Source organism: Balaenoptera acutorostrata, chromosome 13 (genome assembly GCF_949987535.1).
Source record: "Balaenoptera acutorostrata chromosome 13, mBalAcu1.1, whole genome shotgun sequence".
NCBI classification, from domain to species: domain Eukaryota; kingdom Metazoa; phylum Chordata; class Mammalia; order Artiodactyla; family Balaenopteridae; genus Balaenoptera; species Balaenoptera acutorostrata.
In genome coordinates, this window is record NC_080076.1 from 62567281 (window position 1) to 62584712 (window position 17432).

At 36.0% G+C, this 17432-nt stretch overlaps 1 protein-coding gene across 5 annotated transcripts in view; it reads left to right on the forward strand.

Moving 5' to 3' along the window:
* The window catches only part of ANKRD12 (ankyrin repeat domain 12), a 112275-nt gene that overhangs the window by 47644 nt on the left and 47199 nt on the right, over nucleotides 1–17432 (forward strand). For all 5 annotated transcript variants that reach the window (XM_057526640.1, XM_057526642.1, XM_057526643.1 and 2 more), the window contains 3 exons: nucleotides 2331–2477; nucleotides 6490–6690; nucleotides 8039–8181. In XM_057526640.1, coding sequence (XP_057382623.1) covers nucleotides 2331–2477; nucleotides 6490–6690; nucleotides 8039–8181 — 491 coding nt within the window. The remainder of the gene's footprint in view (nucleotides 1–2330; nucleotides 2478–6489; nucleotides 6691–8038; nucleotides 8182–17432) is intronic.

Below are 17432 nucleotides of genomic sequence, written 5' to 3' on the forward strand. Positions count from 1 at the left end.
TCTCATGTAAAGCATGAACTCAGACAAATGGCTAAGGTAACTCAGAAAAAATAGAGTTCATATTGAATGCTAGTATCTAATTTGAATTTTTGCTTGAATATTTGGAGTATATCCAATTTGTTCTTTTCCAAAATGTAATAATTATATGTTTGCTCATTTGGCAGCATGGAATTTTAATAATGAATTCATAAGTGTCTCACTTTCTTCCGTAAACTGAGTGTATATCACTTTAGAGCATATTCTTTTTTTTTCTTTTTTTTAGGAGGTCATTACAGGTATAGAGGAACACAACTGATTTTTGCTTTTAAGCTTAATCTAAATCTCACTGAATTTACTTTTTTTTTTTTTTCTTTTAATTTTTTGGCTGCGCCTGTGCAGCATGCAGGATCTTAGTTCTCTGACCAGGTGTCCAACCTGCACCCCCTGCAGTGGAAGTGCAGAGTCTTAACCACTGGACCGCCAGGGAAGTCCTAGAGCATATTCTTCTTAAAAGATTGTATTAAAATGCAGTTGATATCAAAAATCAATAGTTTTGCAAATGAGAAAATAAAAGACAAAATTTTAGGAAGTATATTTTAAGGATAGATACTGTGTATTTTTAATTTTGCTTCTTCTAATTACTAAACTCTACTTTTTTTCCTTAAAACAACTTTTCTACTTTCTTTAAAATTTTCACACTGTTAAATATTTTAATTTTGGACGAGAAGTACATTCATTATATTTAAAGATTTGTTACTCAGATGGAAAACTATTAAAATAACAATTGTGGTTTCTCATTAAATCTGAGAACCAAAGCATACAGAATGTTATTAGGAGAAAGTATATGTTTCAGAAAAAAACAGGCTTCTCCAAAAGACCTATTTAGGGCTTTATAATACATTTAGTACGCTGGGTGAAACACTGCTGAAACTGGCTTTATACTAATTGGATCATTAATGATAATGAAATGAGAAATAAGAAAATAATATATTAGAACTATTAATAAAGGCTGACTTCAAAAATCTTGAAATTTTTTGTTTCTGTTATGTAAAATTTTGCAAATATCAACAAAATGGACATTTTAGGAGCTATTGAATTTTGAGTGATTTGTGGGCAGCAGAGTTTAAACATTAGGACCTCTAATTTTTCTAGGTCATTAGGATGCCAGTTTATCCTAATTAACTAAGTGGTACACTGCAAGTTTTTATGTCTTAAATTATAGTACAGTAATATTTAAATAATATCAAATTTTATTAGTTTCTTGAAAATTTTACCAGATCAATAAATGCTTATCTCCTGGAGTAGTCTAGCTGCTGGCCACATCTGCCTGAGAAAAACCACAATATTGACTACTAAGCCTTCTCTTCTTCCACTCATTTTTGCTGTTTCACGTTTATTTAAAATTTTTACTAATTTATTTAGTTTTTTAGCCCCTCTTTATACCACAAACCTGGATCAGTAAATCCCAGATACTGGTACAGGGTTTCCCAAGAAATAAATGCCTAGACAGTTAATAGGCAGCTCATCTCACAGGGCCACTTGAATTAATTCCCAGAAAAGTCCTAAAGGAAGGAAGGAACAGACACCTGTATTTCTTTGACCTATGGAATCCAGTTCCATCTGAATTTTCTGTCACTTAATGGGGAATGCTGGCTCCATTGCCAGAGATTTGCCAAATAGCTAAGTCTGAGAGCTGACTTTATGATGGATCAAATCTCTTTGAAAAATCTTAAGACATTTTTGGATCTTTTCAGGATCTCTATTAACCATCCCCGGCCCCTTATCACACACATATAGAATCTTTAATTTGCTCAGTTTTAGCTTTGATTAATACTGTTCCATGTTCAGCTGTCCTATGACTGAAATAAAGTGATTTGGCGTTTTTTTTCAGTAATTACTCCGTGTGATATGCTTTGTTTTAAACACCTCCTTAGAAGATTGTACAGATTATTAGTGGAATTAGGGAGGTAATATGAAGGAACGTTGCTATATAAACTTATCAATAATAGAATAAAATTATAATGAATGAAAGAGGCATTTCAAAGATGTAAAACTAAGGATTGTTTGAAGTGTTATTTAATAGAACAAATCATTAAAATTTTACTAGTACTAAATTTCCGAATGTTATTAATTTTCTGAAAATTACACAAGACTATTTTTTTCAAAGCATTCAGGAAGAAAATTGCTTATATAATAAAAACCTAGTGCCCTTTTGTCTGCCTATTGCAAGTTCCTCTGTTACCCTTGTTTCTCATAAACATGTATCATCTATTTTTAAGAAGTCTCCTTATGTTTTACTTTTGAGTGCTTACATTTGTTTCAGATTCTTACATATTTATTAATAATTCCAGAGAAAGAAGGTCCAGAAAAGAAGAAAACAAAAAAGGAAGCTGGAAATAAGAAGTCCACTCCAGTTAGCATTCTTTTTGGTTATCCACTCTCAGAGCGAAAGCAGATGGCACTTCTTATGCAGATGACAGCAAGAGACAACAGTCCAGGTGACACTTACCATCATCGAGTTCTTGTGTGTTCATAGTTTTCCTCACACTGTAGCTTTGTCTTGACAATTTTTTTTTTTAAAGTGCCAAACTGTATTTATTGTTTTATTTCTTTTTTTTTTTTAACATCTTTATTGACGTATAATTGCTTTACAATGGTGTGTTAGTTTCTGCTTTATAACAAAGTGAATCAGTCATACATATACATATGTTCCCACATCTCCTCCCCCTTGCATCCCCCTCCCTCACACCCTCTGACAACTTTTTTTTATAATGACTGTTTTTGGATTTATTTTTATTTTTATTTTATTTACTTATTTATTTATTTTTGGCTGCATCGGGTCTTCGTTGCTGTGTGCGGGCTTTCTCTAGTTGCGGCGAGCGGGGGCTACTCTTTGTTGTGATGTGCGGCCTTATTGCGGTGGCTTATCTTGTTGCAGAGCACGGGCTCTAGGCACACAGGCTTCAGTAGTTGTGGCTCACGGGCTCTAGAGTGCAGGCTCAGTAGTTGTGGCACATGGGCTTAGTTGCTCCGCGGCATGTGGGATCTTCCCCGACCAGGGATTGAACCCATGTCCCCTGCATTGGCAGGCGGATTCTTAACCACTGCTCCACCAGGGAAGTCCTTGACAATTATTTTTAACTACTTTAAATGTTTATCCTTTCTTGGATTTAATCAGTTTCTTATAACATAAGTTTGCAATTTTATATTTATTTGTGTGACAATTGTTTATGTCTGTATCATCCACTAGATGAAAAGCTATACACGGGCACGGATCTTTGCACTTAGTGGACATTCAGTGAATATTTGTCAGCTAAAATGAGTACAGTTGACACTTGAACAACAGGTTTGAACTGAGTGGGTCCACATATATGCAGATTTTTTTCAATAGTAAATATTGTACTACTGCACAATCCGTGGTTGGTTAATTTGCACATGCAGAACCGTGGATATGGAGGGCCAACTGTAGGTTGCACACGGATTCTCAAATGTGAGGAGGGTGGGTGTCCCTAATACCCGAGTTGTTCAGGGGTCAACTGTAATTTAGAATTGGGTCAGTCAACATGAGAAATCTGTTGCAGAACTGTGTGTGCTTTTACCTTACTGCAGAAATTTTACCCTAGTTTCTGTAAAGCTGCTTCTGGGTTTATAGTTTACTTTTCAGTTCATTAGCACACTGCTGTAAGCTGGTAATCTTATCACATACTTTTAGAAGCAAGAGTGTAATTCATGTTTTAGTGTTTAAGATCTGCTAAAATTTATTTTAAAAGGAAGAATATCTGCAGTATACTATGTAAATTTATTTCATATTTCATTTCACACTTCCAGTTAAGGTGTTGTGCTACTTGTGTGTGTGTGTTTATTCAGGTAGTTTGCCCTCCAAAAATGATTAAAGATGGCTCACCAGCAGGATGAAAACGAAGAAGGAACAAACCAACTTGCTAACTTATTAAAAGGGGTTTAAAAAGTAGATAAAACCCAGACATCTGGACTGAGATAGTTATTACTACTGAGCATTGAACTTAGCTATGCATTCTGGTAGCTCACAACACAAAAATTTTAAGTTGTATAGTTCTCATTGACCAATACAAGAAGAAAGTAAATCACTTTTCTCTAGAGAAAAAAAATTTTTTGTTTTGGCTCTGACTTCAAGGCGTCTTTTTATGTAAGACTTTGGGTAACATAACAGCCTGTTGAAATGCATTGAAAAGGACACAGTTTTTCTAGTGTACTTTCCCAGTGTTAGCTCTTTTTTTAAAAAATGGGACAACTTGGTAAAATTCTTAGAGTTTCTATATATCATAGTTTCCATTAAACATGAGTGTATCTATATCTCTCACTAATAAAAACATGGTAGGGCTTTCTGCTTTTTTAAGTAGGGCATGTTGTTTTGGTTATTCTTCTGCCTTTCCACCCACAACTGGGGAAAGAGTGTGGCCAAATTAAAGTTGTTTACGGTGTTAAACTTTAAATATTTCTGTAAAATGTTGACTTTGAGTCGGACTTAATTGTTAGATGGGGGGCTTCCCTGGTGGCACAGTGGTTGAGAATCCGCCTGCCAATGCAGGGGACACGGGTTCAAGCCCTTGTCTGGGAGGATCCCACATGCCGCGGAGCAACTAGGCCCGTGAGCCACAATTACTGAGCCTGCGCGTCTGGAGCCTGTGCTCCGCAACAAGAGAGGCCGTGATAGTGAGAGGCCCGCGCACCGCAATGAAGAGTGACCCCCGCTTGCTGCAACTAGAGAAAGCCCTCGCACAGAAACGAAGACCCAACACAGCCATAAATAAATAAATAAATAAAATTTAAAAAAAAAGATGGGAAGACTTATTTTTTAAAACTGTTTTTTTAATACTATGAACCTCTATCCATAGAGTAAATTAAAGAATTAATACAGTAAGGCAAAAAAGCTAAAGTCCTCCCTCATTTCCAATGATCTCCCCCCTTGAGAGGCGAGCACTATTAACAGTTCCTTATTTTCTAGAAAATTTCTAGATATAAACATGCAAACATATATCTTTTGTTGCTGTTCGTTTTTAAATATAAATAAGATTAATACTATAATACTGTTCTGCCGTTGGTTCTTTTCATTTAAAGGGTACATCAGTCATCTTTATTAATATATGTAGAACTAGAGTGGAGAGCTTTTGAAATACCAACCTGTTTGCCATCTTATAGATATGCTTGGAGTTTAGGGTTCATTGTTTTATCCATTACATAATTCATTTTCCATGTTTTTGTTTATTCTGATTGCCATTATGGATAGTACTACTGTTATTTTGTCTGTGTGTGTATCATTTTGGAATGGCTAAGAAAATTTTATATGAATTAATTAATTCCTTGCAAGTTGTTTGCATTTTAAAATGTCCTTTTGTTTTTAAGAAGTTCAACCACTAATTTTCTAAATAAATAACTTGACTATAAATATTATAATAAGAATCATGTATTCATTCAACAAATATTGCGTGAGTACACTGTGTACCAAGAAGTCTTCTAAGCAGCCGAGATACAGTGATGAATTAGACAAGGTTCATGCTCTTCTGGAGTATACATTATAGAAATCCATAGATAGGAAACTGTTACTAACTGAATGTACTTTAAAATCCAAAAGGTAAATTTTAAACTTTTTCTTATTGAGAAAAGGATGATAATGCTTCAGTGCTCTAATCTTGTCAGTTTGCAGGGAAATTATTATATGATGTCAGAAAATGATTTTCCATAGACTTTTTTTCTCTTAGAGCTGTTGTTTCTTTTAAATAGTTGTAAATTTTCAGAGTTAATTATTAACACTGTACATATGTTTTGAATCCTTAATTGATTAAGAAACTAGTTTTTTGTTTTGTTTTTTTTCCAGTTCTGAACTGGGGAGGAGAGGACTTTGGGTGTCATCCAACTGAACTTTCTTGTTTTTGAGAAAGAAACTGGAACAAAAATCAAAAGATAGGAATCAAAGCAAAGCACTTTTTTTTCCTCTTTTATCACCCACTTTTTAAAGGCCTTTTTCTAGACTGTCCTTATTTCTCATAGATATTAAGCTTCATTTCATACTAAAATCATCTATGACCTTAATTTGCACCCAATATCAGAATAGAACTCCAGTAGTTTGAGTCAGAGGTGTGAACTCTAGCCTTCAATGTCATTTCATCTAGTTCTTGAAATAGTATCATAACATGCCATGAAAAACATGTTTTTTTGCAGTTTATCAAATTATTCATTAAGCAAACACTTTCACGGTGCATACTTGATAACTTTATTATCATTTTAAACCAATTCTGTGAATTGACAGAATAAAACTTTTTCCTTAATTGGCTCCTGCAATATTTGATAACCCTAAAGGAAGATCTACTACATGTAATTGGGTCAAATTATTAGTGTATCATCCAAGTCAAGTTTCAGGTTGTTTGGGTGAGAAGATATTCCCCCTGTTAGCACCTTACCTATAAAAAACCTTTAAATGAATATACAAAATATTTAGTCTAGAACTTTTGTTAACTTTTCTCTTTCTTATAGATTCCACACCAAATCATCCATCACAAACAACACCAGCCCAAAAGAAAACTCCCAGTTCTTCATCTCGACAGAAAGATAAAGTTAATAAAAGAAATGAACGTGGTGAAACTCCTTTACACATGGCAGCTATTCGAGGAGATGTAAAACAAGTCAAAGAATTAATAAGTTTAGGGGCAAATGTGAATGTGAAAGATTTTGCAGGTAAGACTTGTAGTTAAAGACTAATACTCAGGAACTAAAATTCTGAGTTTATCATCTAAACAGATGCTGGTTACAATTTAATCTATATTCTTCATTCCTCTTTCTGAAATGAAAGAGTTCTAAAAGTATACTTTAATATAAAACTATTTTGGAGTGTATACCTAAAACCCTGATCTCTGCTACAATTCCTTGTCAGTCATTACTCAAATACTTAAATATTAAACTTGCATTTTATTTGGCATATTACCATATAATTTTTTATCCAATTTAGGTTCTAGGTGAATCACAGTTAAATAATGTTTAAACCGTTTATTAGCTTGAGCACAAGGACTGTAAGAGAGTGGCAGTGTTGTTTCACACAGTAAAAGTATTGGGGAACAATGTAGAAATTCCCTTTAGTTTCACATACTACGGTACCCTACCCTCCCATCCCCCAGGTTCTTTCTTTTTCACAGAACTGTTGTTAACAATTTGGAGGCTGTCCTTTCTGTGCACTTGCAGGATCATATATACAATGAACGTTTATTTACGTAGAGACTTTTTTTAAAAAAATCGAATCACTCTATCTGTGTTAGCCTATAGTTCTGCAATCTCCCCATTTTACTAGTGTTGTACAGATATTTCTGTTGGTACATATAGGTGGTTCTACTTCATTCATTTCAACAGCCACATAATAGTGTATAGAATAGATTCCGTGGGCAATACTTCAGTAACCCTCTTGTAGAAATATATTTGTGTATAGTTATGGAAGGACGATATTTCAGTAGAAAGGAAACTGCTAAATCAGAGGAGACGCATATTTAAAATTTTTTGAAAATCAGGCAAATGACCCTCCAAAAAATCTTTTATCAGTTTACACTCCCATCAGGAGTATATGAAAGAGCCTTGGGTCGGGGGAAGACATAAATTAGGAGTTTGGGATTAACATATACACATTACTATATATAAAATAGGTAAACAACAAGGACCTACTGTATAGCACAGGAAACTATATTCAATATCTTGTAATATTGAAAGACCCTAACAAGCTTATTTTGCCTTTTTCTACTCTTTTTCCATAGTTGAGATGATTGTTCTAAATTACAGCAAGTTGTTGGATAAGCTTAAATGTTTAGTACTTTTGTCAAATAATTTAGTCCCAATGGAAATAATATGATTGTGGATGAACCTTCTGTAAAATTGGTGGTTTTCTTAGGTACTTATTTCCAGTAACTTGTTCATCACTCCTTTTTCTTTCTGTACTGTGTGCGTGTAGAATCAGTATGTCACACATGGTTATGTATCTAAAAAGCATATGTGTTGAATTAGTAGAAGTGAACCATATGTTCAATTAATATTGTAACTTTAGGTTGGACACCACTGCATGAAGCTTGCAATGTTGGATATTATGATGTTGCTAAGATACTTATAGCAGCTGGAGCAGATGTTAACACACAAGGATTGGATGACGACACTCCACTCCATGATTCTGCTAGTAGTGGGCACAGAGATGTGAGTATGATGGAAGGAGCAGTAATATACATCTTCAAAATATACATTTAATCCAGTCATTTAATTCACTTCTTAGTCATACGATCTTGTGTCATATTTCACTCATTGCATGATCAGCTCATCTATATTATATTTTCCCTTTTTTCTACCTTCTAATTGCTAATTCCTATCATAGATTTAGCATTTTCTTTTCATAAAACCTGTTTAACTTGGTAATTAAACAACTTGGCAAATCTTTATTTAAAAGGCCATTCTACTGTCAGATAATTAGATGCAGCGATTAAAGCAGATTTTACTTAAAATAAAATTTTACATTGTCATGATGCCTTTTTTAAGACTTATTAATATTTAATGATTCCTCTATATATAACATCTGTTCCTGAATTTTAGCTGACATTATTATTCAGATGCTTATGTATATAATAATAAAGACATGATTTAAACAAACATGATTATATATGCTTGCAAATTTAATGGTATCTTTAAATATCAAGTTTAATTTGTTTTGATATAATATTATGAACCATTCTGGGTTTTAAATTCCATTTTCATTTTCAGTCTCTGGCATGTTGACATCAAAGCCTAACCAGTCTTTGTTGTAATGTAGCTTATGTTTTAAGTGTGTTTAATGCTTAGCTCCATTACTATAACCTGCTTACAGCCAGAGCGGATCAACCTGGGGCACTATTAGCAATGGTTCTAAAGTAGGATTTTGTTTATCACATAAGTAGTTTTTCTCTTTCATTTAATTTTAACTTCTATCAAAGAATACTTGTACATAGTTTAAAAAGTTGAAAAGTACTACTTAGCTTATAAAGATAGATAACTACCTGCTCCCTCCCATCCCTCCGCACTTCCCAGTACCTTTAACCAAAAGCAGCTCTTGTAGGTGTTTCTTCTAGTAGTTATCTCTTTATTTCTAACAAGATGGAAGCTATTTTGCTTTTTAAATTTTTAGTCACTAGTTATTGACCCCCTGCAAAGGGTTTTAATATATATTGCTTCTCAGAGATGCACAAATTTAATATAATTGTATTTTCTCTTGGATTTTTGTTTATTACCTTGGTTACTACACTGCCTTGTTCTGATTTTTCTTATTTAGTTTTCCATGTATCTATTTCTGTACTTCCTTACTCTCTCTGACATAACTCTAAAATGCCCCTGAATAAGGTCAAATACATTGATCAGTTTATTATGTTTGAGAATATCCTTGTATACAAGATATCTTGTATCCTGCTTTAATTGGGACTAGCTGCTCTCTAGATCTGTAGCATAGATGCTGTCCAGGGATTTGTTTTTGCCATTAATTTCATGTGAGATTCTCAGTCTCTTCATGAGATTTCCAGTCTCTGGCTGGAGTGGTTGTGAACCACATTACATTAACTTCTCACAGCAATATTTGTGTGTTTTCACTATGGGATAAGAAGTGTTGTAAATGCTTTCTTTATGCGTATTAATTTTTTTTTAATATTTATTTATTTATGTTGGCTGTGCTGGGTCTTAGTTGTGGCACGCGGGATCTTTGTTGCAGCACGGGAGATCTTCGTTGTGGCCTGTGGACTTCTTAGTTGCGACACGCAGACTCTTAGTTGCAGCATGTGGGCTTCTTAGTTGTGGCATGAGAACTCAAATTAGTTGCGGCATGCATCAGGATCTAGTTCCCCCACCAGGGATCGAACCTGGGCCCCCTGCACTGGGAGCACAGAGTCTTACCCACTGGACCACCAGGGAAGTCCCAGTATTATTTTAATCATCACAGTAAATGAATAACCCTCTGGTGTTTCTTGTTGAAACTGTATGACCCATTGCATTCCAGTACCCTCAGCTTCTCCCAGAACATGGAGAAACAAAGACACAGGAGACACAAAGACAAAGACAAAGACACACTGGTCTAAGACACTCCCAAGTTTATTAAACTGATAGGAGTTCAAATTAAGGGACTAAAAAGGATAAATATCAGTGTTTTTTTAAGACAAAGTGAGGTAATAATTCATTAATCTGGAAGAGTTGTTATTCAGTACACTGTCTCTCCTCTCTAGTGAATAATGTAGAAGGATTTTGGTCATCTCGTACCTTTGTGCTGGAAAATTCCTTTTTTTTTCTCTTGTTAGCAGCAAACATTCTCTGCCTTATTTTCTTTTTTGACACAATAAAAATTTCAGTGTCGTGGTGCCTGTTTTTTAAAAGCCACTTTAGTTGAGAAAAAAATGGAATTTGGAGTGAAGATAGATACGAATTCAATTCTGGGCTGGCCAGTTTCCCAAATGAGTGATCTCAAACAACTTACTTTTTTCCTATCAACTTCCATTTTCTCATCTTTAAGTCACATAATAAATAATACCTGTCTAAAAGGGATATTTTGAAGGAAAAAAAAGACGCTGTGCACATAAGTATACCTTGAAATCTAAAATGTTATAGAAATGTCAGAGGTCAAAGATTAAAAGCCTACTTTTATATTGCTATTTTTCAAATATACTGAGATATTTTGGAAATTAAAGATGCCATTTTTCTCATTTAAATCTTTCTATAAGGTATTTTTCATAATTCTCAAGTTATAATTTTGAAGAAAAATGTAGCCTATAACGTTATTTTTCCTAAACTGATCCTTGCTTACCATCGTTCCAGTCTTTTTTGCTCCCTTGACAATTCATACATACCTATGTGATAGCACTTACTATATTATTTTTTACTCATGTGCTTGTCTGTTTTCTTCATTGAATTTTGAGTCCCATGCATACATGATTTATGTTCTGGCTGTGCTATTTTAAATACTGTACTTACTGCCCTTTTTTTAAAAGCATCGTTGATAGTTTATCAAGCATGAATAGTTTTTCTTTAAATGTTGCATAAAAAGATTTCCTGATTTCTAAATGTAATGTTAAAGAACTATGCCTTATGAGTAAGACATGTTTCTATGAATACAAGTTTCTAAAAATGCACATTGCTGCAAAATATTTCCAGAAGCTGACCTTTGAGCTCATGTACTTACAAAGACTCAAACACTATTTCCAGTCTCCTTCCAGAAGGAGACTGGCATGCTATTTTCAAGAGATCTTTGCTTTTCCTCCTACCAACATGCCTAGGATAGTAGGAGTCACAATTCAGAGCTGTTGAGGGCTATTTTCTCCTTGTTCTTTTACTTGTCCCCAAGGAGGAGGAGGGAAATGAGATATACCAAAACCCATTGGTGTATATTTGTACCATATATTATGAGTCTCCACCAAAGAATTAGATTTCTTTCACTCAGTAACACTCATGACAACTTCAGCCATCCATAAAACATTTCTAAGGTAGGAGAGAAACAGATCTGTTCTAAATTGTTTCGAGTAAGAGAGGATTAACATAGCTTACTAAGAACCTAATCTTTGGCCTACCTTTCACAAATGAGTATTACTTCATAATATACATTCTTACAATAGCCCTATTCTTAGTTCTATTTTAGATACTACCGATGTTTATTTTCTTCTTGTCTCATCATTTTTACTTACTTCTCATTTGCTGTCTATGTTTTTTGGGGTTTTTTTAATTTTTTTATTTATTTATTTTGACTGTGCCGGGTCTTAGTTGTGGCACACAGGATCTTCACTGAGGCATGTTTAGTTGCGGCATGTGGGATCTTTAGTTGTGGCATGAGGGCTTCTTAGTTGAGGCATACGAACTCGTAGTTGTGGCATGCATGTGGGGTCTAGTTCCCCGACCAGGGATTGAACCCAGGCCCCCTGCACTGGGAGCACAGAGTCTTACCCAGTGGACCACCAGGGAAGTCCTGCTGCCTGCTCGTTTTAAGCAACTTTAAGTTACTTTAAATTCTTTTTAGAATAAATAATTTTTTGCATATGAGAATGATCTGTAAAGTATTGGTTATTTAGGTTAGGGTTATTGTAGCATGTTTGAATGAACCAACTGTCTAATCATAGTCAGGAATAAATTTTTTTCATATTTATTTATTTATTTTTGGCTGCATGGGGTCTTAGTTGCAGCACACGGGATCTTTCATTGTGGCGCGTGGGCTTCTCTCTAGTTGTGGCATGCGGGCTCAGTAGTTGCGGCACACGGGCTCTCTAGTTGTGGTGTGTGGGCTCCAGAGCATATGGGCTCTGTTGCAGCATGCGGGCTTAGTTGCCCTGTGGCATATGGGATCTTAGTTCCCCGACCAGGGATTTAACCCCCATCCCCTGCATTGGAAGGCGGATTCTTAACCACTGGGCCACCAGGGAAGTCCCAGGAATAAATATTTTTTGATTATTTCCTGACAGGTATAGAAAGCGTTCAGTAGTATGAAGATCCTTCTGTTTTCTCATTCTAGGACTCTAACCGAAGGAAATAAGCCTAAAAATGGGGGGAAAAGTTTCAACTTATAAAGGTGTTCACTATAGCATTATTTATAATAACTAAAAGTTTTTAACTTCAGTTACCTTCTCAAACCCCTAAAAGGGGAGATTTTAAAGGACACAGTCCCACAAGGATAAAGAACAGAAAAACAAGAAAACCAATATTTTGGGAGATAGAAATTTGAGGAATGAGTGGTGACTACATAGAACAGGGTTTGGCAAACTTTTTCTGTAGAGGGCCAGATAGTAAATATTGTGGGCTTTGCAGGCTACATGCCACCTCCACTGACCCTCCTCCCTTCTCCCTCTCTCTCTGCTTCCTGTTTCCTCCTATGTATTTCTCCTTTATCAATTCTTTTTAAAGTATTTTATAAGAATATAAAAACTATTCTTAGTCAGCAGGCCAGATTTGGCCTACAGACCAAATTTACCAGCTCCTGATTTTAAAAATCCAAGAAAATTGAAAGCAAAGCCATTTCAACACAGAATCCCAGAAAAACTGAAGCTCAGCAACTGATGTCTGGGTTCATCTGGAGGTGCCCATTGAATAAGACTGAAAATAAGAGGATTGAATCAAACTGGTTTTTTACCCTCATATTCCCTTCCTAACCCTTCACAACTATGTGACGGCACATTTCTCTGGCAGATGATTGGAGGTTTATTTCCTGACAAGTATAAACCATACCATCTGGACTGACATACCACAAGAGTAGTTGGGAGTAAGGATTAAATGTAAGCTAATTAAGTAAAACATACTGAACATTAAGACCTCAGTCAACCAGAATGCTGACAGTTAAGGCTTATAGTTCTAGGGCAGTAATTGAAAGATTTCTCAATAGAAAAGTGAACTAGCCAAGAGGGGGTTCTGATGAAATGGCCCGGTCATGTCACACTAGCACAAGATGCATCTGTCAATAGATCGTACCTATGCCTAAAAAACTTTAAGCAAGTCTTTTAGTGCCTTACTCTTTTTTTTTTTTTTTAATTTATTTTTGGCTGCATTGGGTCTTCATTGCTGCTCATGGGCTTTCTCTAGTTGCGGCGGGTGGGGACTACTCTTCATTGCTGTGAGCGGGCTTCTCATTGCGGTGGCTTCTTTTGTTGTGGAGCACAGGCTCTAGGCGCACGGGCTCAGTACTTGTGGCTCACGTGCTCTAGTGCACAGGCTCAGTACTTGTGGCACATGGGCTTAGCTGTTTCGCAGCATGTGGGATCTTCCCGGACCAGGGCTCGAACCCGTGACCCCTGCATTGGCAGGCAAACTCCCAACCACTGCGCCACCAGGGAAGTCCCTAGTACCTTACTCTTAAATGTGGACAGTCAGTGATCACCTGACCTTTGAGAAAGGTCTCTAATATGGAAGGCAAAGAGCAGAACAAGCAAATAGAAAAGTAGAAATGTGGAGGACATGATAAGGCCAAGAGAAACTTCAAAAAAAAAAAAAAAGAAAGAAAGAAACACATTACCTTCCCCAAAGAGATGAGAGTTTCTTGTAGCCATGAAACAAAAACTGAAGGGTTGCTAAATAAGGAACAGTTAACAAATTTAAAAATAAAAACAAAAAAAGCTCTTGGAAATAAATAATATGGTAACAGAAATGAAAAATGGAGTATGGAGGGTTAAAGATAAAGTTGAGGAAATCTCCAAGAAACTAGGAAACAAAAGACAAAGGTGGAGGAGGGGAAATGAGAAAAAAGAAGATTAATTCAGGAGATTCAGTATTATCTTAACAAGAGTTCTTAGAAGACAGAACAGTGAAAACATAGGACATTATCAAATAAATAAAGCCAGGAATTTTCTCAGAACTGAAGGAACGTGGATCTTCAGATTGAAAGAGCAATTGAATGCTCAGCTCAATGGATGTTAAAAGACCAAGATCAAAATTCATTATCGTGGGATTTCAGAACAATAGAGGCAAAGAATGTCCTCAAGCTTACTGAGAGAAAAAGCAAGTTCCATATAAAGGTAAAAAATCAGAATGGCATCAGACTTCAATAACAATACTAGAATCTAGAAGATAATGATGATGCCTTCAAAACTGGAAAATTATTCTATATCAAGAGTAAATATTAATCAAGTGAGGACAGAATAAAGGTATTTTCTGACATGGAAAAATCTCAGAATATTTACTGTTTCTTAGGAATCTCCTGGAGATGGTGTTTCAACAAAATGAGGGAGTGAACCAAAAAAGAAGATAAGGTCTAAAGAATCCACAGAATATAGGGAAGGCTATTTCTAGGATGATAGGATAAACGGAGATGCCAAGATGACAACTGGGAAGCAAATCTAGACAGCAACCAGTCCATCTTAGAGCAAGTTAGAAAGCTTGGAGAAAGGAGTTTAACAAAAAAATGGTGGTATATTGAATTGAAGAGATCTGTACTTGTAGCAGAATGGGGAATGAATTAAAGATGAGTATGTAGAAAAACGAGTAAGTGAAAAGTCAAAATAATTAACTCTCTGGGATAAAATTAACTTGTGTAAGAATGGAAATTTTGTCATGGTGTACTACTTGGTTCAACATTTATATTTATCATACTGACACACAAAAAATAATATGTCTATCTTGGAAAGTTAGGAGGAGGGGGAAGTGGATGTTTATGGGAGGAGAGAGATGGAGTTGGTAAGAGAGAGCTGAATTGTTTTCCATTGTAAGACAGTAGGCAGTGCCTAAAACTGAAAAATACAGAAGCAGCACACTAAGTATGTTACTTAAGTATATGAACATAAATATCAGGGACGATTGTTCTTCACCAGCAGCCTTGAAAAGCCGTTTGATCTTTTAAAATAATAAACATGTAATTTGATAAAAATTAGTAAACAAAAAGGGAAATTAAATATTAACAGTTGAGATCATGCGTAATTTGTTTTCTTTATACATTCTTAAATTTCAAGTATTCTGTATTGATGGTTTATTCTTTGGTAGTCTAGAAAAGATTTTTCATTATTCACTGTGAATCTTTATTATTCTTAAATACTTTCATTTGTTAGAAGTTCCTAATTTATAGCATCCTGTTTAATATTGCTTCTTTAAAAAGACATGATAGGACTTCCCTGGTGGTGCAGTGGTTGAGAATCTGCCTGCTAATGCAGGGGACACGGGTTCGAGCCCTGGTCTGGGAAGATCCCACATGCCGCGAAGCAACTAGGCCCGTGAGCCACAACTACTGAGCCTGTGCGTCTGGAGCCTGTGCTCCGCAACAAGAGAGGCCGCAATAGTGAGAGGCCCACGCACCGCGATGAAGAGTGGCCCCCGCTTGCCACAACTAGAGGAAGCCCTCGCACAGAAACGAAGACCCAACACAGCCAAATAAATAAATAAATAAATAATAATTAAAGGTGCTAATAATTAAAAAAAAAAAAAAAACATATATTTCCTCAGTACCAGAGAACACCATAGTTATGTGTTAGGAATACAGAGACGAATAAAGATCTCACATGGGGCTTTCCTGGTGGCGCAGTGGTTGAGAATCTGCCTGCCAATGCAGATTGGGGACAGGGGTTCGAGCCCTGGTCTGGGAGGATCCCGCATGCCGCGGAGCAACTAGGCCCGTGAGCCACAGTTACTGAGCCTGCGCGTCTGGAGCCTGTGCTCCGCAACAAGAGAGGCCACGGTAATGAGAGGCCCGCGCACTGCGATGAAGAGTGGCCCCCGCTTGCCGCAACTAGAGAAAGCCCTCGCACAGAAACGAAGACCCAACACAGCCAAAAATAAATAAATAAGTAAATAAATAAATAAGTAAATAAGTAAATAAATAAAAAAGATCTCACTTGAAGTTTATGGTCTAGGATAAGGAGAGAAATGTGTTAATTATAGTATAGATTTACCTATGATAGAACACACTCATGTCACTGGAAGTAGAAGCTCAAAACAAGAAGAGATGTTAGGGAAGCAGAATTAATAATACTTGGCCACCGCCACCTATTTGACATAGAGTATGAGTGAAAAACGAGAATGTGATGACTCCCAGCTTTCTGGTTTCAGTGACTGGGTACACTTTGGTGCCAGTCACTGAGAATGGAAACAAATAAAAGATAAGGGTGTATGTTTAATGAACTCTGGGACCTATTGGTTTCAGCTTTTGTATTGAAATACAGTATATCCAAAGAATATTTGGATATTTGATTTTGAAGCTCAAGAAAAAGGCTGAGAAAGAGCAAGCCCAAGAATGAAAATGAATGAGTGGATTGCTTAATCGTCATCGCATTCAGAGTGGGTGAGCTCTCCACGGAGATGATGTAGACCAGAGCATGAATCAAGTGAATCAAGGACAGAGCCCTAGGGAAACAATCTATGGCTTAGATATTTACAGATCTTAGGAGACTCATTTCATTGGACTGACGGTAACATAATTGTAGGTAGAAGAGCGAAGGGCCAATAAGAAAAAAGTAGTCAAGGCCCCAAGGGTAAACATCTTTTTAGGAACTTGACTGTAAAGGAAAGAAGAGAGATTTAGCTAGAGGAGGGGAGTATAGGTGTGAGCAGTTGCTTTTTTTTAACCTGTGTTTCATTTCTTTATTGCCATTATTTTAAGGCAAAAGAGACATGAACTGGAAAGATTGGCTTTTAGAAAGGAGCCAATCGAAAAAGAGGTAAGAAATATAGAAGGGAAGAGGAATAAGGAGCAACAAACAAATGAAGTGATGACTAACCAGTCGCATCTTGGTTTGTGGAGCCCAAAGCTTAAGAAATTAGTGAGGGCAGGGTTCTTTAAGAAATGAATAAAAAATTAGATATAGGGCCATGTAAGGGGACCATGAAAATGAGAGGCCTTGAAGTTTAAGCTATAGTAGTTTTAAGTAAACCCATGTCAGTTAATGATAGTTTAAATCCCAGAATGATGGGGAACTGGTGATTAAGAGCCTTGGTAGCGATGGTAGCCTGAAACAGAGGGGAGATACTTCTTTTGAGACTTCCTG